A 24,247-nucleotide genomic window follows, 5' to 3' on the forward strand; every position below is an offset into this window, starting at 1 on the left:
ACAGCAGGTAGGACAGGCCCAGCTCAAGCGTCTCAGATCTTTGTTTTGTGGCTGAGACGTATGTGAGAGGAACACAGGCTGGCGTCTGGGGCGTGTGGGTCGCCCTCCTCCTTCTCGTTGTGCGAGGAGCAGAGCTTTGATGGTCGGGCACGGATGACTTCGGCGTAGTAAAGGTCACCAAGATCTCAGACAGAGCAGTTCTCCTAGAGTGATTGCTGCAGTGTCTCTGCTGGGTTCAGCCTCAGGGAATGCATTTGTCATCTAGAGGTTTAAAAACTCTACTTACTGCTCCCACAATGAAAATATAAAGCACTAATCTTTACCGGCTCCTTTCAGGCCTCTAACCGACACAAATTAGAATGTGGTAAATGTGCTAACAAATGCTCCCTCCCGCTTCCTCTCCCCCGGAGTCCTTGCAGTTGTCACCCACTAACATGACGCAACCGCGTCAGATCTCTCCTGCTCTCGCTTCATTGCTGTGCTGTGGACCTCAATTAATTTGTGATTGCAACCCGCTGTTCTCCAGGGCAAAACACCGCCTTACATTGAGAAATATTTTCACAGCACCATAATTGCTTCCATCTGTAATGGCTTCGCTCGCTGGTGAGGGTCTGTCATTATGCCTGAGTGCTTTCAAGGCAGCGTGGAAGGAGTGAATGGTGAGCGAGCAGCGAAGGAGCGTAAGAGTTGACTATCACGTTTTGTCTTGGTTCACACAGACGGAAACCTACTCGGCTTCCCTGAGACGTCTTTCTGGGAAAAGGTAGATTTGAAATGCGTTGACTTGGAACAAGTGATCGTGCCAGTGACTCTCTCCTGCAGTGACAGCATCCTCTCCCATTTGACGCCTGGTTTAATACAGTTGACATTAGCTGATGAGCTTCTTGTGCGAACAGAAATGCCTGTTGATTCCCACAGCGTTTGCTAGTGAAGCCAGTGGGTGCATTGGAACCGTATCACTGATACCAAGCTGTCTGGAGCGTTTGGGTGAAGAAACACCACTACAGGGTTTTAGCCTTTTCCTATGTACATAGTTTTACATTTTGTGAGAGTTAAAGGTCCCTTTCAACAAATGAAATAATAGACGGTTGATGTCTAGCCTGACACTTAGCTGAGCTTACCCTGTTGTAACTGATACTCCTGCAAGTTAGGTCATGACCTGGACAACCTGCACTCTGCAGTCGCGTGGTGCAATAACTGCTCATAAGTGGAGCTGACACGTTAGACAATCAGTTGACGCCCGGACTCAAACCCTGCTCATTATTGTGTTTAGACTGCTGGTGTTTATTACCTGACAAGTTTAGAGGAGTTTTCAGAGCTGACGGGGTTCAACTCAAACATGATTAAAAGTCTAAGTCCAGCATTAGGCTTGGGCTGCTCTGGGGACAGAGTGATTGAGCTGTAGGCTGTGGGCTGACGCGAGGTAGGATAGGCCCAGACCCTCAGCATGCAGAGCCACGCGCATGCAAACACAAACTCACACATGCTCTCCCTCTCTCGCTCACACACACACACACAGACACAGAGCTCTGATTGGACTCATCTGACTAAGCAGCCCTTCACCACAGGTCAGCTCAATTAAAAGCTGTGATGTCTCCATCTGCTTTGATCAGGCCTGATTTAGAGGAGTCAGGCATCCAAACGTCTGACATTTCAGGGGGGAAATCGCAAGCCCATGTCCTGAACTGATCTCTGTGTTGTTGAGTAGAGGAAGAGAGACAGTGACTGCCTCTCTCCTAACCTGGGCTGGGCTGAGGTAGACCACCATGGGATATACTGTTCCTGCACTGAATCATGCTCTAACTTTGATACTGTAGAAGGATAGATGGAGAGGGAGAGCAAAAGCGAGGTGTGAGAGCAGGAGTAGGCAGCCTCCATGTGCCAACTGACAGAGTAACTGCCTCGTCACGCTGTCGCTAACGGGAGCAGTGCCAACACGGTGACTCCAGACACGGCGGTGGCCTTCTCACTCCATTTGTCACGCCCCTGTCCAGGACCCCGGGCTCAGCCATGTCTCCTCCCTCACCCCCTCCTTCAGCCCCTCAGCCCCTCAGCCATCACGGCTGCACACTGCTTTATAGAATCACTCCTGATATTTATTAGACTCAGATCGAGCCAAAGAGGAGATGAAAATCGATTCCCCCTCCTCTCATTCCAGGGGTACTTTTCTCTGGCTAAGGAGAAGGACAGGCAGTAAGATGGGCTTTTAGCAGGGCTGTCCATCCATCTTCCTCTGTGGGGCGCCGAAAAGGGGGGGGGGGTCTGGCTGGAGTTTGGCTGTGGCTTCAGCTCGGTGGGCCCTAGCCCGGCGCTGTGTGTGTGCAGTGGGGGCACCACTGAGGAGCGGCAGAGCCTGGCTACGCTCCCTCACTCAGGGAGAGAGAGAAGGAGGGAGATGGTGATGAATGCTGCATTAACCCATAGATAGATGGATGGAGCACGGCAGGCTCTTTTCTATCTGCCTGCTACAGACTCAGACAGATGTCAGATAGAGAGATATGGACTGATATCCTTCTGTCTAATCTACCTCAGAGCTTTGGAGACTCACACCTGCCTTCCGTGTGTGTGTGTGTGTGTGTGTGTGTGTGTGTGTGTGTGTGTGTGTGTGTGTGTGTGTGTGTGTGTGTGTGTGTGTGTGTGTGTGTGTGTGTGTGTGTGTGTGTGTGTGTGTGTGTGTGTGTGTGATGTGAGAATGAAGACGATACTTCACAGGTTTCAAACAGTAACACTATGAATGATGAAATGTCATAACTGGTCTCTTTTCTACAGCTTTTTGTCTTCCACAGACTGTCTTGTCTATTGATAGATACAAAGATACAGAGATCTGTGTAGACCATGTGAGCGATGTACACTGGGGGAACTATGTGCTGTAAAAACGGATTTAGCATCAATAGGAGGAGGAAATTGAAGCAGAAGTTCATCACTATCTAAGACACAGTGTCTAATGATTCTGGCAGCTGATAGACTGATTCTGACGCACCCTTTTGGCAAGCGTACGCAGGGCTACGGAGCACCATTCATCTTGAGACAACCAACAGCACCTCTGTCAGCAGAAGTCAGGGCCACCACACGTTTGTCATGTCAGTATCAGAACCGTTATCAAAGACAGCTCAGATTGGAGAATCCTGGCCACATTCGGAGCTGAGGATAATGCACTTCTATCTCTTCTGACCACACAGGGTCAAGCAAGCTTAGAGCAAGAATGACAAGCCACCGGCCCAGCACCCGTAGACAGAAAAAGAGCAGGACCCAGAGAGGTCCAGGGGTGGGAGAGCAGCTTCAAACAGCCCCTCTGATGCAGGATTAGAGGCACGTGTGTGACCGTTATGTACTATATATCTGAGTGGCTCTCGAGGTGCATGGCAGATGAACTCTGAGAACTTGAAGAGGTGGAGCAGTAATAGCACACATGTCTCATCAGAATTAGCGGTGGGATCAAAAGAGCCACGGGAGTCGAGGAGATTTCTCTCCGAGGAATCGCTTTGCTGTGCCACCTTCATTTTCATAACAGAACACAACTAGGAAAAAATCAAGGTGAGTCTTCTCAGAGATGCATAATAATTAGCCAGAAGTGGAAAAAATTAAGCAAAGCTAGGGAAGAGAAAAAAGGAAAGATTCTAAACATTGCCAAAAGATAGAGAAAACAGAGAGGAGAATAAAGATGGGTAAAACAGACATGGGGATTTCATCATGGCAATGATGATATGGAGCTAGGCAGCAGTAGTGTATGATGTTCTACCCTAGAGAAGGCAATTACGTAAGGAACACAGAATCAACACTAATACTTCTCAACACAGGTTGAGAGGATGGCAATAAACAGAAAGAATAACATATCTCACCGTCACAGTCGCCCAAGTGGGACACGTTGCCGTGTTCTACGTCTTGCTCAAATGGCAGTCTGGAAGAGAGGAAAGACGCAGTCATTTATCAACGGACACAAACAATACATAGTGTAACTGCTTTGGTCTGACAGAACTTTCTGCTTTTCTCTGGTAAACAAAACACTATGAAATGTACCAGAAAGGACAGGAAGAGTTTTTAGTGTGAAGTTGATAGTACTAATACTGTACAGTATACCCCCACCTCTGAAAGCACGTCTGGATATGCTCTTTCCCCTTGTACTTTAAAAACAATTTACCATTTCTACTTTGGTAATATGAGACCTTGGAAAACTAAAGGGAGCTCTGACATTATATGATGAAGCGACAAAATAAAAAGGAAATTAAACCAGTGAGTTCCAGCAGCAGTGAGACCAGACCAGGTGCATTATAGTCCCCTGGAGAGAGCAGGCCACTCTTAGTCATGGCCCATATCCAGAGAAACATCAGCTAGTTATTCTAATCTAGTGAATGTATACCATAAAGGCCCTCTAACGAGGAGAAATGGCTGCAGTTTGACTTCAAAATGGCCCCCGTCCAATGATGTAATTTAAACATGGAAAGTGCCCAGGGCTAGAGGGCAGGTTGCACAGCAACAGTCACAGACAGCTCACTGGGATGTGTCCCCTGCTCTACGATCTGCAATTAGTTAAAAAGGCCCAGACAACAAGCAGGCCAACTGAGTGTTTTACTGCCTGAGAGTGACTTTGAAAAGTTAGTTTACACTGAAGAGGTTGGAGGCTACAGTAATTGTGAATATATTGCTCGCCCTGATAGGGTATATTGTGAATATATTGCTCGCCCTGATAGGGTATATTGTGGTGGCTAAATGCAGGCTGTAATCTTTAGAGTAGATGGGTAGGATGGCAATGTTTTGTAACAATACCTTCAGCTGAGAAAATGCTCAATTGTTTAAGGACGAATTGTCTACAGGAGGCCAGATTACCGGTAAAGTTATAACTGAGCAATATGAATGTAAAGTCTGATAAACAGGCACAAAACACCTAAAGTAATAAAACAATATCAACACATAAACTAATCAGTAAGGAACTTAATTGTCTTTCTTTCAATATAGTCCACATTACAGTCTTATATTATATTATAGTCCATGTTACAGTCCATGTTATAGTCCATGTTACAGTCTTATATTATATTATAGTATAGTCCATGTTACTGTCCATGTTACAGTATTCTATTATATTATAGTTCATGTTACAGTCCATGTTATAGTCCATGTTACAGTCCATGTTATAGTCCATATTACAGTCCATGTTATAGTCCATATTACAGTCTTATATTGCAAACTACTGAGAGTTTCTTCATTGCCCAGTATTGTTTTGACTTTTCCAAATGGAATTCATCCTCAAACTAGAACTGGCGCATCACTCGATACAGGATCGATGGGTAAGTTGACCGCCCTTGCTAAATCAAATCAGAAACAACACAGGAGCCTTAACTGTATAACGGTGAGGCCGTAAGGTGCTCTTTAAGGCTCTGTTGTCTGATACTGCTGGCACTGTACCTGTTTGCACACATAAATCAATAAGCAGCCTCTCTAAAGAGATATTTTATTTCACTGGGCTGGGTGGACGTGAGGGGAAGTGGTGGAGGAGTGGTGGGGGAGCGGGGAGGGAGCAGTGGGGGAGCGGGGAGGGAGAGGTGGGGGAGCGGGAGGGAGCGGGTAGGGAGCGGGGAGGGAGCGGTGGGGGAGCGGGGAGGGAGCGGTGGGGGAGCGGGGAGGGAGCGGTGGGGGAGCGGGGAGGGAGCGGGGAGGGAGCGGTGGGGGAGCGGTGGGGGAGCGGGGAGGGAGCAGTGGGGGAGCGGGGAGGGAGTGGTGGGAGAGCAGGGAGGGAGCGGTGGGGGAGCGGTGGGGGAGCGGGGCGGGAGCGGTGGGGGAGCGGGGAGGGATCTTCCTATGACAGGAGCACAAGACCCACACAACCCTGACAAAGACGTACACCCAGCTCTGGATATTAAGCTGTATTGAAAATGCAGCATTGTTGTGAACACACAACGGCAATAGCAGACATCATAGAGGCATGAATGAATGAACACAGCTCGCTCTGACAGGATAGTAAAACTAAATGAGGGCATATTTGTGCAGTGACAGCTTGTGCTGCAGGCTTATAAACTGTAGGCTCTGTCAGAACCTAAGCCTAACTCATTAAGTACCAACAAAGAGTGTTACAGCAACCCAGGTGGTCCAGCAGGTACAGACCAGACAGAGAGCAGACAGACACCAAACAGACACCAGACAGAGACCAGACAGAGAGCAGGTACAGACCAGACAGAGAGCAGACAGACACCAAACAGACACCAAACAGACAACAAACAGACACCAAACAGACACCAGACAGAGACCAGACAGAGAGCAGGTACAGACCAGACAGAGAGCAGACAGACACCAAACAGACACCAAACAGACACCAAACAGAGACCAGACAGAGAGCAGGTACAGACCAGACAGAGAGCAGGTACAGACCAGACAGAGAGCAGACAGACACCAAACAGACACCAGACAGAGACCAGACAGAGAGCAGGTACAGACCAGACAAAGAGCAGACAGACACCAAACAGATACCAAACAGACACCAGACAGAAACCAGACAGAGAGCAGGTACAGACCAGACAGAGAGCACGCACACACCAAACAGACACCAAACAGAGACCAGACAGAGAGCAGGTACAGACCAGAGAGAGAGCAGACAGACACCAAACAGACACCAAACAGAGACCAGACAGAGAGCAGGTACAGACCAGACAGAGAGCAGGTACAGACCAGACAGACACCAGACAGAAACCAAACAGATAGCAAACAGAGACCAGACAGAGTCCCGACAGAGACCCGACAGAGACCCGACAGAGACCAAACAGAGACCAAACAGAGACCAGACAGAGACCCGACAGAGACCCAACGGAGACCCGACAGAGACCCGACGGAGACCAGACGGAGACCAGACGGAGACCAGACGGAGACCAAATGGAGATCAGATAGAGACCAGACAGAGACCATACAGACCCCAGACAGAGGCCTGAAAGAAACAAAACAGAGTACAAAGGTACCAGCGAGACACGGGGCAGGTCCATAGCAGACAGGGAACAGACAGAGAGACAGACAGAGGCCAGAGCAGTGCCCTTGTCACCCCCAGCACCTCACCTAGTCCCGGGCCTGAGGAAAGAGCAGGTGCTTCCCCTGGTCCAACCACAGTAGGGGTCCCTGGAGGCGATGCAGTTCCTGGAGATAAACAGAGTAAACACGGTCTTTAGTGATGCACCACCCAGGGCACACAGACACCATGGATCCATTCCAAATGTGCACTGGAATACACACATGTATGAGTCCCCGGGTTCAGTGAACACATTACAGACATGTATGAGTCCCCGGGTTCAGTGAACACATTACAGACATGTATGAGATGTATGAGTCCCCGGGTTCAGTGAACACATTACAGACATGAGTCCCCAGGTTCAGTGAACACATTACAGACATGAGTCCCCAGGTTCAGTGAACACATTACAGACATGTATGAGATGTATGAGTCCCCAGGTTCAGTGAACACATTACAAATGTGAAATATGGTTTACTGCATGTCACACCTCACTAGGTCTGGAGACTGCTGGCATCAAGGCAATACGACTCAGTGATGGATCAGCAAGGCCCAAAGGCAAGAAAGTAAGACTTGTGTTGTGGTATTTTGGATTTACAGATCTGTTGAAGAGCACTTAGGGATGTGGTAAAGTATTTAGGTGCACTGAGGGTAGCAATTTTTAACGTTGGCAGAAGGTTTAGGGCCTGACTAAAGGTGTGATTTTAATGATCGGTACTGGGCGGGGCTTAGGGTAAGTGACAGATCTACTGTATGTGGCTGAAAAGTGTGTGTGAGCTACAGAGGACAGTGATGTGTTTGTAGGGTGTGTGTGTGAGGTGTGTGTGTGTGACTTACTTCATACAGCGTGAGTAGAGCTGGCATCGTGCCACAGGGACCCTGACCACACAAGAGGGGAAGGCCAGCAGCAGAGAGCGGCTCACCCGGTCCAGAGTCAGGGACAACAGATGCCTCGCCTGCGGAGTGTCCTCCCCACACCTGAACACACACAGAGTTAACGTATTAATGCACCTCAATATCAAACATCATATCACACACTGACTGCACAGAACCCTACTCTATTTCATATTGATCTCAATACACGTGACACCAAGACAACACTCACTGCTTAGTTCTTCACACCTAATGCTTCATGAAGTATAACTCAAACCAGTTTAACTCAAACCAGTATAACTCAAACCAGTATAACTCAAACCAGTTTAACTCAAACCAGTATAACTCAAACCAGTATAACTCAAACCAGTTTAACTCAAACCAGTATAACTCAAACCAGTATAACTCAAGCCAGTTTAACTCAAACCAGTATAACTCAAACCAGTATAACTCAAACCAGTATAACTCAAACCAGTATAACTCAAACCAGTATAACTCAAACCAGTATAACTCAAACCAGTATAACTCAAACCAGTATAACTCAAACCAGTATAACTCAAACCAGTTTAACTCAAACCAGTATAACTCAAACCAGTTTAACTCAAACCAGTATAACTCAAACCAGTATAACTCAAACCAGTTTAACTCAAACCAGTTTAACTCAAACCAGTATAACTCAAACCAGTTTAACTCAAACCAGTATAACTCAAACCAGTATAACTCAAACCACTCAAACCAGTATAACTCAAACCAGTATAACTCAAACCAGTTGAACTCAAACCAGTATAACTCAAACCAGTTTAACTCAAACCAGTATATAAATAAAAGCACAACAATAGCAGTAAAAGCAGTAACGTGCATTCGGAAGCATAGAAATGCCTGGTTGTCACAGTGTCATCTTTAGTATGCAGGGTGCTGATGGCTGATGGGTGAGGTCTAGGGTTGGATGGACATGAAACAAGCCACCAGCTACACCCTGCATTAGCTCTAATTGGCACTTAGCACTCCCATATCTTCCACACACCTTCCTTTGTAGGCTGGATTTGTATCGATCTATATACATATGTGGACTCATGCATGGGCTTATGGTAATTAACATGTCTGAGAGCTGAGGAGTCATTAGGGGGAATTTATCACACACTACAGGTTTGAGATTCTACAGAAATGTAATAAATTATTATTATTATTATTACAGTACGGTACGGCCAAGCTGTGAGTCATACCTCACAACAAACATCCACTATGTGAGAAACCAGACTGACGGACAGGGCGAGAGAGAGAGACGGAGAGAGAAATAGAGAGAGAGAGAGAGAGAGAGAGAGATAGAGAGAGAGAGAGAGAGAGAGAGAGAGAGAGAGAGAGAGAACAAGCAACAAGTAAAAGTAAGAAAGAATCAAATGGAGACAGGTAGCGAGAATAATGAAAGTGTGGACCATTATTCTCTCCATTTTCACCCCGTCATATCCTGGTTCATTATGGCAGCCAATCACAAACCAATTTGGGCTTTGTGGATCTCTCTCTGTGATGTCTTGTATTCCCGTTGCCCCGGTGATGGTAGCGGTGGCCCGTCTATCTACCCTGGACCCATTAGGAGAGATGGTCTGGGGTTAAGGAAGGGCAGGCTGGGAGAATGCTGATCTGATTTCTCCATTACCTGTCTACTGATTAGCTGGCTCCCTGCTATGAGGGGGACTGCCAGCCCTGTCATACACCCCTATACCAGGCTCACAGTCACGCAACCGTCACCGCACAGCAAATCACTTCCAAACACACTCATACACCGGCACCACTGCCGCTACTGCTGCAGCCGTAACTAATTGTTCCTGTGATCTGACTCCTCTGCGCCCCATGTAAGTTGTTTGTGTAATGGAACATTGCGCTGACACCTAAATGAATGCATTGTTTTGAAGGGTAGCGAAGTTACGCTTGGAACCTCCTTTCACCTGCCGGGTAAGTTTGTGCTGCTCCGCTATAGTAAAATGAGCCCCATCTCCCCCTCAGTTGAAGCAGAGAAGAGATTTTACATTCATTATTTAATTAGGCAAGTCAGTTAAGAAAAAAAATATTATTTACAATGACAGCCTACCAGGGAACAGTGGGTTAACTGCCTAGTTCAGGATGACAGATTTTTACCTTGTCAGCTCAGAGATTTGATCCAGCAACCTTTTGGTTACTGGCCCAACACTCTAGGCTACCTGCAACCACTAGGCTACCTAACCACTAGGCTACCTGCAACTAGATCAGGGCGCACAATAACCTGTTAACCCTTACTTGTCAGGGTTGAAGCCCTCCAGCTCCTCCAGGAAGACATTGCTGCTGGACACAGTGTTGTCCCAGTTGGGGACGATCAGGAACTTGAGGATGGTCCCCCGGCTGGAGCCCAGGAAGAGCACCGTTCGGTTCCGGTAGGGGCCAGCCTCTGTGTCCATCACCATCTTATTCAGCTGGTACCTGGACAGGCAGATATAGTGGGGAGATAAAGACAGTCATTCCAATGAGATAAAGACAGTCTATCCAATCCCATGTTGACCCCTAGTGTGGACCTGAGAGGATTGGAGTAAGCAATATGGTGTTAATTCCACCTAGTCTGTCTAACGGCATAGTGCAGCTGCTATTACAATTTTAATTAGGCTTAAATGATCCTATCAAATCGTACATGAAGTTACTTAGGGTAGTGTCTAGGGCTCAATTTGGAATAGGGCCTACCTGCATGCCTCTCACTGTCTACTCATACTGCATTGACACTCCAGACCAACTAAATGAGATTCACACAGTAAAATATTCATCTCATTTACATACAGAACTAATTACCAAGAGCACTCATTAATATCATTCAGATGAATGGACTTGTCTTGAGACAATAGCACCGCAGTTGAAGTACATGAGTCCTGTGTGTATGAGTTAATGTACCACTGGGTATTTAATAGTCCACATACAACTTGTCACACTCATTTTCTCCTCCCTGCTCGGGCTCGGCTGGTGGCCAGTGGGGTTTGATGCATCCCAGCTGCTTGCCTCCTGCAGAAAACCCTCACAGTGAGCGGATCGAGTGACTGCCATAAACAGAAGGAGCACCAGTCCACAGACTAATGCCTGTGTGTTCATGCAAATTATGTCTGGGTGCATGGGTCCATGTTTTAGTTTGTTAGCAAGCCCTCAACACAGTTTGCCCTGAGACATGGTAAGACACCATAGAAGTCTACAGCCATATCTCAGGGCAACAGAACAGTATGTTTGTGTGTGTGAGTCTTATCTGGTGTCTGTGATGAGAACAGTGGAGCCTCACCTGACCATGGTCCTGACAATCCAGGGGCTCTGTCCCAGTGAGGGCACAGCCTCATCCATCAAGGGGTGGGTCTTCACAAAGTTCAACATCTCATCAGGGAAACCATTGGATGAGTTGAACCTGGAGCCCTGGATGGCACAGCCTCCTGGCCTGTGGAGGGAACAGGGCTTAGCACAGGCTGACCAATATTTCTATTGATTTATTTGACCAGGTAAGTTGACTGGGAACACATTCTCATTTACATTCTCATTTACAGCAACAACCTGGGGAATAGTTACACGGGAGAGGAGGGGGGATGAATGAGCCAATTGGAAGGCGGGGATGATTAAGTGGCCATGATGGTATGAGGGGCCAGATTGGGAATTTAGCCAGGACACCAGGGTTACCACCCCTACTCTTACAATAAGTGCCATGGGATCTTTAGTGACCACAGAGAGTCAGGACACCCGTTTAACTTCCCATCTGAAAGACGGCCCCCTACGCAATATCCCCAATCACTGCCTTGGGGCATTGGGATATATTTTTTTCAACCAGAGGAAAGAGTGCCTCCTACTGGCCCTCCAACACCACTTCCAGCAGCATCTGGTCTCCCATCCAGGGACCAACCCTGCTGAGCTTCAGAAGCAAGGCAGCAGTGGGATGCAGGGTGGTATGCTGCTGGTGAAAGTACCATAGTACTTAGGCACAAGCTCACATTACCAATGTTGAACTGTGAGAAAGGAGCTATAATCTATAAGTCAGCTAACATAGTATTATACGACTAGACTCATACAGTAGATCAATGCTCTATGTTATGTGATACAGTACCTTGGTTTGGGAATGAGCTCATCAGGAACAGGGGTCCATATAGACTCAGGTGACTTTTGCTCCTTGAATCTTCCATCAAACACCCCAGCCAGCTGCTCCATGTCGAAGGCACACACTGCTGAACCAGGGATACTACAGAGAGAGAACCAGATACAATGGATAAGGTAGGGGTAGATAGATAGTTAAATAGATAGAACTGGATGAAACAGAAATGGACAATAAAGATTATGTCCTGTATGACATTGAAGTTGGTATGTGAAATGTACACTGAGTATACCAAACATTAGGAACACCTTCCTAATATTGAGTTGCAACCCCCCCCCCCCCCCCCCCTTTGGCCCTCAGAACCACCTTAATTCTTCGGGGCATGGACTCTACAAGGTCTCGCTCAAACCGATGCGCCTGGCACCTACTACCATACCCTGTTAAAAGACACTTAACACTTTTGTCTTGCCCATTCACCCTCTGAACGGGACACATACAATCCATGTCTCAATTGTCTCAAGGCTTAAAGATCATTCTTTAACCTGGCTTCTCTCCTTCATCTACACAGATGGAAGTGGATTTAACAAGTTACATAAATAAGGGATCATAGCTTTCACCTGGATTCCCCTGGTCAGTCTATGTCATGGAAAGAGTTCTTCATGTTTTGTATACACAGTCTACGTTTTGTATTAGAATCCGTGAATATAGGCCTACAGGAAATGAGTAGTTAAGGAAAGAGGAAACACTCTGAAGACAATACTATAGAGTCCATAAGACATGTACCAATAAAATGCCTACACAACTTGGCTGCTGCTAAACTCCTCTTGAACTCACTGACCCAGAATGGAACATCTGCTCTGAAAAAAAGTCCCCACAATTGACTGAACCAAACACTACAGTGCTGTTACTGTGGACTAGACTGTAGTAGTTAGTGGAGAGAGAGAGAGAGAGAGAGGGAGAGACAGAGAGAGAGAGAGATAGAGAGAGAGAGAGGGAGGGAGATAGAGAGAGGGAGAGAGAGAGAGAGAGATAGAGAGAGAGAGGGAGGGAGATAGAGAGAGAGAGAGAGAGAGAGAGAGAGAGAGAGAGAGAGAGAGAGAGAGAGAGAGAGAGAGAGAAACACCCCAACACAGGGGGACAAACACCTGCCTGCAGGTGACAGCATTCCCTCCCCCATATGCCCCCCTAGGCACAACTATGACAACATAACCAACAAAAACGGGTCACAACTCCTGCCTGCCTGCAGGTGACAGCATTCCCTCCCCCATATGCCCCCCTAGGCACAACTATGACAACATAACCAACAAAAACGGGTCACAACTCCTGCAGCTCTGTCGCACGCTGGGTATGTACATAGTCAATGGTAGGCTTCGAGGGGACTCCTATGGTAGGTTCACCTATAGCTCATCTCTTGGCAGTAGCACTGTAGACTACTTTATCACTGACCTCAACCCAGAGTCTCTCAGAGCGTTCACAGTCAGCCCACTGACACCCCTATCAGACCACAGCAAAATCACAGTCTACTTGAACAGAGCAATACTCAATCATGAGGCATCAAAGCCAAAGGAACTGAGTAACATTAAGAAATGCTATAGATGGAAGGAATGCAGTTTGGAAACCTACCAAAAAACAATTAGGCAACAGCAAATTCAATCCCTTTTAGACAACTTCCTGGGTAAAATGTTCCACTGCAATAGTGAAGGTGTAAACTTGGCAGTAGAAAATCTTAACAGTATATTTGACCTCTCAGCTTCCCTATCAAATCTAAAAATCTCAAATAGAAAACCGAAGAAAATGAACAACAATGACAAATGGTTTGATAAAGAATGCAAAAATCTAAGAAATAAATTGAGAAACCTGTCCAACCAAAAACATAGAGACCCGGAAAACCTGAGTCTACGCCTTCACTATGGTGAATCACTAAAACAATACAGAAATACACTACGGAAAAAGAAGGAACAGCACGTCAGAAATCAGCTCAATGTAATTGAAGACTCCATAGACTCTAACCAATTCTGGGAAAATTGGAAAACACTAAACAAACAACAACACGAAGAATTATCTATCCAAAATGGAGATGTATGGGTAAACCACTTCTCCAATCTTTTTGGCTCTATAACAAAGAATAAAGAGCAAAAACATATACATGATCAAATACAAATCCTAGAATCAACTATTAAAGACTACCAGAACCCACTGGATTCTCCAATTACCTTGAATGAGTTACAGGACAAAATAAAAACCCTCCAACCCAAAAAGGCCTGTGGTGTTGATGGTATCCTTAATGAAATGATCAAATATACAGACAACAAATTCCAATTGGCTATACTAAAACTCTTTAACATCGTCCTTAGCTCTGGCATCTTCCCCAATATTTGGAACCAAGGACTGATCACCCCAATCCACAAAAGTGGAGACAAATTTGACCCCAATAACTACCGTGGAATATGCGTCAACAGTAACCTTGGGAAAATCCTCTGCATTATCATTAACAGCAGACTCGTACATTTCCTCAATGAAAACAATGTACTGAGCAAATGTCAAATTGGCTTTTTACCAAATTACCGTACAACAGACCATGTATTCACCCTACACACCCTAATTGACAACCAAACAAACCAAAACAAAGGCAAAGTCTTCTCATGCTTTGTTGATTTCAAAAAAGCCTTCGACTCAATTTGGCATGAGGGTCTGCTATACAAATTGATGGAAAGTGGTGTTGGGGGTAAAACATACGACATTATAAAATCCATGTACACAAACAACAAGTGTGCGGTTAAAATTGGCAAAAAACACACACATTTCTTCACACAGGGTCGTGGGGTGAGACAGGGATGCAGCTTAAGCCCCACCCTCTTCAACATATATATCAACGAATTGGCGCGGGCACTAGAACAGTCTGCAGCACCCGGTCTCCCCCTACTAGAATCCGAAGTCAAATGTCTACTGTTTGCTGATGATCTGGTGCTTCTGTCACCAACCAAGGAGGGCCTACAGCAGCACCTAGATCTTCTGCACAGATTCTGTCAGACCTGGGCCCTGACAGTAAATCTCAGTAAGACCAAAATAATGGTGTTCCAAAAAAGGTCCAGTCACCAGGACCACAAATTCCATCTAGACACCGTTGCCCTAGAGCACACAAAAAACTATACATACCTCGGCCTAAACATCAGCACCACAGGTAACTTCCACAAAGCTGTGAACGATCTGAGAGACAAGGCAAGAAGGGCCTTCTATGCCATCAAAAGGAACATAAATTTCAACATACCAATTAGGATCTGGCTAAAAATACTTGAATCAGTCATAGAGCCCATTGCCCTTTATGGTTGTGAGGTCTGGGGTCCGCTCACCAACCAAGATTTCACAAAATGGGACAAACACCAAATTGAGACTCTGCATGCAGAATTCTGCAAAAAGATCCTCCGTGTACAACGTAGAACACCAAATAATGCATGCAGAGCAGAATTAGGCCGATACCCACTAATTATCAAAATCCAGAAAAGAGCCGTTAAATTCTACAACCACCTAAAAGGAAGCGATTCCCAAACCTTCCATAACAAAGCCATCACCTACAGAGAGATGAACCTGGAGAAGAGTCCCCTAAGCAAGCGGGTCCTGGGGCTCTGTTCACAAACACAAACGCACCCCACAGAGCCCCAGGACAGCAACACAATTAGACCCAACCAAATCATGAGAAAACAAAAAGATAGTTACTTGACACATTGGAAAGAATTAACAAAAAAACAGAGCAAACTAGAATGCTATTTGGCCCTAAACAGAGAGTACACAGTGGCAGAATACCTGACCACTGTGACTGACCCAAACTTAAGGAAAGCTTTGACTATGTACAGACTCAGTGAGCATAGCCTTGCTATTGAGAAAGGCCGCCGTAGGCAGACATGGCTCTCAAGAGAAGACAGGCTATGTGCACACTGCCCACAAAATGAGGTGGAAACTGAGCTGCACTTCCTAACCTCCTGCCCAATGTATGACCATATTAGAGAGACATATTTCCCTCAGATTACACAGATCCACAAAGAATTTGAAAACAAATCCAATTTTGATAAACTCCCATATCTACTGGGAGAAATTCCACAGTGTGCCATCACAGCAGCAAGATTTGTGACCTGTTGCCACAAGAAAAGGGCAAATAGTGAAGAACAAACACCATTGTAAATACAACCCATATTTATGCTTATTTATTTTAACTTGTGTGCTTTAACCATTTGTACATTGTTACAACACTGTATATATATAATATAACATTTGTAATGTCTTTATTGTTTTGAAACTTCTGTATGTGTAATGTTTACTGTTAATTTGTATTGTTTATTTCACTTTTGTATAATATCTACCTCACTTGCTTTGGCAATGTTAACACATGTTTCCCATGCCAATAAAGCCCCTTGAATTGAATTGAGAGAGAGAGAGAGAGAGAGAGAGAGTGACGTGTCAGGACAACAGGGGCTGAATACGAGCATCTCTCTTTCTCTCTTGTCTCCTTCTCAGGGTCCTTCTCTTCATTTTGAAACCTCCTGATTCTGGTAAGACGACGCGTGAGTCTGTAGAGTGACTTAGTACTTCTCTTGTACAGCACAAAGTAAACCTGAAAGAGTGACTCAGTGCCTGCCGGCTACCTCACACCCACTCCCTTCTCCCTTTCCCAGCTCTGACACTATGTCCTGAGAGAGGGGGTGAAATAGAGAGATGGTGAGGGTGAGAGAGAATAAGAGAGAGAGCTACAGAGGTGCAGAAAGGAAGATAAAGAGAGATAGGGAGAGAGCACCGCAGAGAGAGAGAGAGAGAGAGAGAGAGAGAGAGAGAGAGAGAGAGAGAGAGAGAGAGAGAGAGAGAGAGAGAGAGAGAGAGAGAGAGAGAGAGAGAGAGAGAGAGAGAGAGAGAGAGAGAGAGAGAGAGAGCAAGCTTGAAAACAGTAGAGAGAAAAGGAGTGAGACCTTGCTACTCACACCAACACTCCATCACTCCAGTGTTAGGGTCAAGTAGTGACACACACCGACAGAGGAACTTATATGGTCTCTCTCTGCGCTGCCCTGTGCACCTTGGCCTGCCAGTAGAGAGAATTCCAGGGATTCTCTGAGTAAGCTGTCAGAGTTTTACCTCTTCTGAGTAAGCATAGGCTTTTTCCAGCAAGGTGCCATGCTAACCTCATACAGCATTTGACCAGGTCAACCTCTCTCCCACTCGCTTGCTATTCATACATTGTATGGAGAATATGAATGCGCCCCATGCCAGTGTGCTGTAGCAGAGCTTCAGGCTGACTACAGGCCTCTCACAGGAGGCACCAGATGTTGGCATGTGACACTGCTGCCAGCGGTACACTGGTCACAGCGTGGCCTCCACTCTCTCTTCTCTCTGCCCATGTCTGTTCTCTCTGCAGGTCAGTGGCTCTGTGAGGCTCCCTGCCTGTCTGACAGCCTACCCTGCCTCCAGTTCTATCTCTCTGTATTCTGTACTCGTCCTCTTCCTCTTCTTCTACCTGTTCTTCTCTCTCCGTTTTATTTCTTTATTGTTCTCTCTCATCCCCTCTCCCTCCCTCATCTCTGCTCTTTCATCCTCTGTTTCTCTTCTCTTCTGATCTCTTTCTCATTCTCTCATTCTCTCATTGCTCATTTGCTCAAATCTTTGCTCATGACATGACATTAGTTTGGTTTTATTGTGCCAATAAAAAGGTAATGCAAATGATCTCTCTGTTCATACTATGCTTATTCTATTTCTGTCTGTGTGGAGCTGGTGGTTGACTGACAGGCAGTACAGGCTGAGCTCTGTGCTGTAGGAGGCTGTTGGAGTGGTCAGACTTTGTGTCAGACCACGTCCTCACAGTTTAACCAGCAGACTGACAGCTCTCTATAGCCAAGCTCCAGCTCCAGTGACAGCATGACGGCTGATGGAGGCTAGTGGGTAGGAAGGAGTTCTTCAGTCTAGGGCTCAAGGTGAGGTGAGAGGATGTTTTGGTACGGCTTCGCTCTCTCTTCTCTCTCCACCTGGGGCTTAATCTCTCTTTCCACCTCTCTCCCCATCTCTTTCTCCACTCTCTGCACACAATCAAACTCTTTGTCATTTCTGTCATGTCTGTCTGCTTTCTCTTCCTTTACTTCTCCCATCTGCTTCCTCATCACCTGGTAAGGCCCCAGTGTGTATTCTCCTCCTGCCTCAACCCAGGGCCCGGTGGACGTATCCCGGTGTGACTCCCACCCTGTCTCCCTGGTGTCACAGCCTCCCAGCTCCCCTGTCAACCTCCCAACTCCTTCTGACACTGTGTCTTCTTGATGGCTCCTCTGAGGCTGGGTCCCCAGAGAGCCCTACACTTCCCCTGAGGGAACTTCTCCAGCCGAGAACCAGGCACCATCTGGTCAGGCCAAATCTAGTACAACGAAACCTATTCCTAGCCCCAGGATAGCATAAAGCGTAGCCTAGCTGGACTTGTCTCACCTCCATGTTACAGTATCTTCTTAAAGTGTCTCTCTATCCTGCTGCTATAAAAAGCACCCCTCCCTTTCACCTGCAGGCTCGGAGGCGCTCTCATATCCTCCTCTCATAGCCTCCCCTGCTCCTCTAGCTCCCTGACCTCCTGCAGTTCCAGGGGGTTAGGTTGACATGTGCTGTGAGGAGGATCAGGTGCTCAGAAGAAACCCAAGCCTCTCTTTAATCCACTCAGACAGAAAGGACCAGGGGCAGGAGAAGTGGACACGCTGAAGAACTGGAAACCCAGGAGGATTTGGCGTTTGTGTTGCTAGGCTAGCTAATGCTGACATCATAGACCAGGATTGGAGATAGAGGCCTGAGCAGCTGCAGGCTGTTTCATGGGGCTGTAAACTCTATTGTGGGTTTGTAGGTATGACAACCTGAAGAATAACAAGCAAACATCAAGGGAAGCTGGTGGGAAACTCTTAAACCAGAGCTCTTTCTCCACTATTCCCACACTGTTAGCACATGTGCACACGCGGGAGATGATAGAGTATCTCAAAATGGCCACTCCAGATTGACCAAATCCTCTTCCCTGCTGTTCCCAAAACACGCAATTTGTCTGGTAAGGCTTTTAAAAGTATGGTGCAGAGGACCACACGTGGTTGGGAAGGTTTATGGCGTACCCCTCTCTGTCTCTCTTCCTCCTCTCTCTCTAAAACATTCCCCTTTCTCTCTCTCTGTCACTCTCTCTCTGCCTCCAGCTGTTTATAATGGAGCATAGCTGTGGAGCGGTTCCCAGGCGGGTAGTGTGTGTTAGTGTGTGTTCAGCTGGGCCTCTCCCTGACATGCTGGTCACAATGTTATCTGGGAGTCATTGTTGGCCCTGTGTAAACCATCCATCTCTCTCTGCAGGCACACCGCTCCCATCCCTCTCCCAGCCCTCCGGCCAAAAGATAAGATGCAGCTGATGAAACCGTTTTAAGTCTTAAAGGGTGGCGAGCGGGAGAGCTGCAGATGTGTCCCATTATTGACTTCCTTGTCCTTCAAAGGGTTTGAAAGTGTCTTCCTCCACTCTCTCTTCTCTCCCTCTCCCTCTCTTCTTTCCCCTCCCTCTCTTCTCTCCCCCCTCCCTCTCTTCCTCTCCTGGCTGCCACAACAGCAGCCATTACGAGTAGAGGATGTTATTTGAGCTGGCATTAGTTGAGATTTGCCCTGCTGACTCCTCTGACTCCTCCTCTGCATCCTGATGACTCCTCTGCTGATATACATCCTGCTGACTCCTCTGCTGATATACATCCTGCTGGCTCCTCTGCTGATATACATCCTGCTGGCTCCTCTGCTGCTGATATGCATCCTGCTGGCTCCTCTGCTGATATACATCCTGCTGGCTCCTCTGCTGATATACATCCTGCTGGCTCCTCTGCTGATATACATCCTTCTGACTCCTCTGCTGATATACATCCTGCTGGCTCCTCTGCTGCTATACATCCTGCTGGCTCCTCTGCTGCTATACATCCTGCTGGCTCCTCTGCTGATATACATCCTGCTGGCTCCTCTGCTGCTGATATACATCCTGCTGGCTCCTCTGCTGATATACATCCTGCTGGCTCCTCTGCTGCTATACATCCTGCTAGCCCTCTGCTGATATACATCCTGCTGGCTCCTCTGCTGCTGATATACATCCTGCTGGCTCCTCTGCTGATATACATCCTGCTGGCTCCTCTGCTGATATACATCCTGCTGACTCCTCTGCTGATATACATCCTGCTGGCTCCTTTGCTGCTGATATACATCCTGCTGGCTCCTCTGCTGATATACATCCTGCTGGCTCCTCTGCTGATATACATCCCGCTGGCTACTCTGCTGATATACATCCTGCTGGCTCCTCTGCTGCTGATATACATCCTGCTGACTCCTCTGCTGATATACATCATGCTGGCTCCTCTGCTGATATACATCCTGCTGGCTCCTCTGCTGATATACATCCTGCTGACTCCTCTGCTGATATACATCCTGCTGGCTCCTCTGCTGATGTACATCCTGCTGGCTCCTCTGCTGATATACATCCTGCTGACTCCTCTGCTGATATACATCCTGCTGGCTCCTCTGCTGATATACATCCTGCTGACTCCTCTGCTGATATACATCCGGCTGGCTCCTCTGCTGATATACACCCTGCTGGCTCCTCTGCTGATATACATCCTGCTGGCTCCTATGCTGCTGATATACATCCTGCTGACTCCTCTGCTGATATACATCCTGCTGGCTCCTCTGCTGCTGATATACATCCTGCTGGCTCCTCTGCTGATGATATACATCCTGCTGACTCCTCTGCTGATATACATTCTGCTGACTCCTCTGTTGATATACATCCTGCTGGCTCCTCTGCTGATATACATCCTGCTGGCTCCTCTGCTGATATACATCCTGCTGGCTCCTCTGCTGATATACATCCTGTTGGCTCCTCTGCTGATATACATCCTGCTGACTCATCTGCTGATATACATCCTGCGGGCTCCTCTGCTGATATACATCCTGCTGGCTCCTCTGCTGATATACATCCTGCTGGCTCCTCTGCGGATATACATCCTGCTGGCTCCTCTGCTGATATACATTCTGCTGGCTCCTCTGCATGGGAGACCTGCATCGATTCCCTATTAGAGTCTGCTCTGTATACACAGTACACACACTATCTCTCAGGTGATAGCCCAATGCTTCTGCATTATATACAGTATATAAGACACATGCACACAATGCAGCTCAGGGGACCTTTCCTCTCTTCCCTTGCATTGTTCAGTCTGTTTATTATGCTTTCTCTGCAAACATCTTCAGCCTCATCTAATCCTTCTATTACCAAGCAGCATCCCTCGTTCCTTCTCTTTCATCACTCCAATCTCTTCAAAATAACAACCCTTTTCTTCCATTTCATCACTCCAATCATTTAACAGAACGTTTTGCCTCTCTAAAAGCAAATGCTTGCAGCAAATAAATGTGCCTAATCCAGAACTGTATCTTCCCCATAAACCCCAACCATCGCCCTCTTTTCAGGGACTTCCCTGTCTATCAGTCAGTCTGTCCGTCTGTCTGTCTGTCTGTCTGTGTCTGTTTGCCTGTCTCTTTGTCTGTCTGTCTGTCTGTCTGTCTGTCTGTCTGTCTGTCTGTCTGTCTGTCTGTCTGTCTGTCTGTCTGTCTGTCTGTCTGTCTGTCTGTCTGTCTGTCTGTGTCTGTGTGTGTCTGTGTGTACCTGTTAGCGGGGGTGGAGAAGACTCCCAGGATGATGTCCCTGCCGTGCATCCTGATGACAGGGCTGGTGGAATGGAGCAGGTTGAAGTAGAAGTGGGAGTCTCCAGGGACAGAGCAGTTCAGTCTGGCCTTCAGGAACGACGTCCACTGCTTCTCTAACACCCTCTGAGAGCCCCCCAGGTCCGCCTTACACACCCGCGCCACCCGAGACACCTGTACCTGAACACACATGCACGCAAGCACGTGGAACAGACAGAACAGTCAATTACCTCGCACCAAACTACATATCAGTTTTCCACGTTGGGACAGTTTAAAGCACACATATTTCACACATTATATTTAGTGGTTGATTAATGAGCCCATGAATATATATTTAAGCAATAAGGCCCGAGGGGGTGTGGTATATGGCCAATATACCACGGTTAAGGGCTGTTCTTCCACACGACGCAAAGCGGTATGCCTGGATACAGCCCTTAGCCATGGTATATTGGCCATATATCACAAACCTCCGAGGTGCCTTATTGCTAATATAAGCTGGTTACCAACGTAATTAGAGTAGTAAAAATAACTGTTTTGCCATACCCGTGGTATACGGTTAGATATACCACGGTTGTCAGCCAATCAGCATTCAGGGCTCGTACCACCCAGTTAATAATCAGTTTTATACCACAATAAACATTCTTCCAAAACGAACATGAAACCCTTTTTAGCTCTTGGGTGATAAAAAAAAAGTATTTGCAATGCGTACGACCACATTTGACAGATCATTGTTTTAAAATGGTAAATTAATATGTATTATTCCAGGATATGTCAGTGCATTTCAAATGGGTTCTTTGAACAATCTCAACCCACACACAACTGTGGTACAGTGTAAGTCTCCACTTACTGGGAGCCCTATAAACATGCAGCACAAAATGCCTGCTCCAGCACATTTCCACCAAATGTGAATAGCTAATTTATTAGATACTGTCCTATTTTTTCATGAGCACGTATCCCAAATCTGATATGACTGATGCCATTTGGAGCTGTTATGAAAACGCTTTTCCCCTGTCTAATTCAGACGCAACGTTGTTCGCATAGCCCACTGTTATTATATTAGATATGCAACAGCACAGATACACAGGAACACAGATACACAGAAACCCAGATACACAGATAAATGGAAAAAGGTCATCAGAAGCACTAGGCTGGTATTGACATTTGAATAATTACATGAGATGGAACATCCAGGCAGGCAGACACACGGCACACAGGGGCGTGTCCAAAGCTTTACCAGTTTGTCTCGTACCTTCTCCAGGTAGTTAAACTCCACGGCCATCTCTCTGAAGAAGAAGTAGATGTGAGGACCCCATTCCACTGAACTGACAAAGTAGGGCTCTGGAAAAGGAGGGGAGAGGGCCGTGTTACACAGCAATAGCTACCGTAAGAGCTATCGGATGCCTCCCTAAATCCCAGCCACAAACACCAGGGTTGTGTTTAGTATGCACCAAATTAGAGAACATGGATGGAAATAGAGGTGTCAGGGAGGTGGCTCATTTTCGTTGTCAGTTTCAACACATTCTTGTGTCATGCCTACTGAACCCCATCAGGCATAGCCCACAGGCACAGAGCAGACTAGAGCCCTGGCTCCTCTGACCTCAGCAGGGATGTAGTGAATCTCATCCAGATATTGATCCTGATACTAAGTGATGTGGACATAAACACATCGCCTTTAAACAACAACAACAGAGACAATACACACAAATACAAATAAATACGCACACACACACGCACACAGACACACGCATGCACGCACACACACAATTGCACACATACACAAAGAAATACACACAAATAAACATTTTTAACCGAGGGGCGTACCTCTGAACCATTTTGAGTCATGTTTGACAGTGCGGAGTGCAGGACTGTCCCCCAGGCTACGGTAGATCACTGCATCTATCGCCAGGAAGTCCGTCACAGTGGCCGTAAACAGATTCCCCTCTGGCAAAAACACACACCAGATCAGTGAGAATGGGAAATCGAGACAGTTACAGCTCAACCTATAAAGAAATTGCAGAGAATAGTTTATATAATGACAGTACAGTACACTAATCAATGCATATGACTGTTGACCAATGAACAATGTATAATTAGATGACAACACACCACAGACAATGACGAGACAGCCTATAGGGTGGAGGTCAGAGACCTGGCCGTGTGGTGCCAGAACAACAACCTCTCCCTCAACGTGATCAAGACAAAGGAGATGATTGTGGACTACAGGAAAAAGAGGTGTAGTGGACCAGGTTGAGAGCTTCAAGTCCCTTGGCGTCCACATCACCAACAAACTAACATGGTCCAAGCACACCAAGACAGTCGTGAAGAGGGCATGACAAAACCTATTCTCCCTCAAGAGACTGAAAAGATTTGGCATGGGTCCTCAGATCCTCAAAAGGTTCTACAGCTGCACCATCGAGAGCATCCTGACTGGTTGCATCACTGCCTGGTATGGCAACTGTTCGGCCTTTGACCGCAAGGCACTACAGAGGGTAGTGGGTATGGCCCAGTACATCACTAGGGCCAAGCTTCCTACCATCCAGGACCTCTATACCTGGTGGTGTCAGAGGAAGGCTCAAAAATTGTCAAAGACTCCAGCCACCCTA

The 24,247-nt window shown here is 46.8% G+C and overlaps 1 protein-coding gene across 6 annotated transcripts in view; it reads right to left on the reverse strand.

Moving 5' to 3' along the window:
• The window catches only part of LOC139578382 (semaphorin-6B-like), a 123,470-nt gene that overhangs the window by 17,456 nt on the left and 81,767 nt on the right, over positions 1 to 24,247 (reverse strand). For 4 of the 6 annotated variants that reach the window (XM_071405880.1, XM_071405883.1, XM_071405884.1 and 1 more), the window contains 9 exons: positions 23,466 to 23,585; positions 22,879 to 22,982; positions 21,607 to 21,824; positions 11,952 to 12,083; positions 11,145 to 11,294; positions 10,130 to 10,309; positions 7,823 to 7,963; positions 7,036 to 7,113; positions 3,840 to 3,898 (listed from right to left, as the gene is read on the reverse strand). In XM_071405880.1, the coding sequence (XP_071261981.1) occupies positions 3,840 to 3,898; positions 7,036 to 7,113; positions 7,823 to 7,963; positions 10,130 to 10,309; positions 11,145 to 11,294; positions 11,952 to 12,083; positions 21,607 to 21,824; positions 22,879 to 22,982; positions 23,466 to 23,585 (1,182 nt within the window). The remainder of the gene's footprint in view (positions 1 to 3,839; positions 3,899 to 7,035; positions 7,114 to 7,822; positions 7,964 to 10,129; positions 10,310 to 11,144; positions 11,295 to 11,951; positions 12,084 to 21,606; positions 21,825 to 22,878; positions 22,983 to 23,465; positions 23,586 to 24,247) is intronic. The other 2 variants (XM_071405882.1, XM_071405881.1) reach the window with 2 other exon arrangements.

The sequence above is a fragment of the Salvelinus alpinus genome, chromosome 6 (assembly GCF_045679555.1).
Source record: "Salvelinus alpinus chromosome 6, SLU_Salpinus.1, whole genome shotgun sequence".
Lineage (NCBI taxonomy): Eukaryota > Metazoa > Chordata > Actinopteri > Salmoniformes > Salmonidae > Salvelinus > Salvelinus alpinus.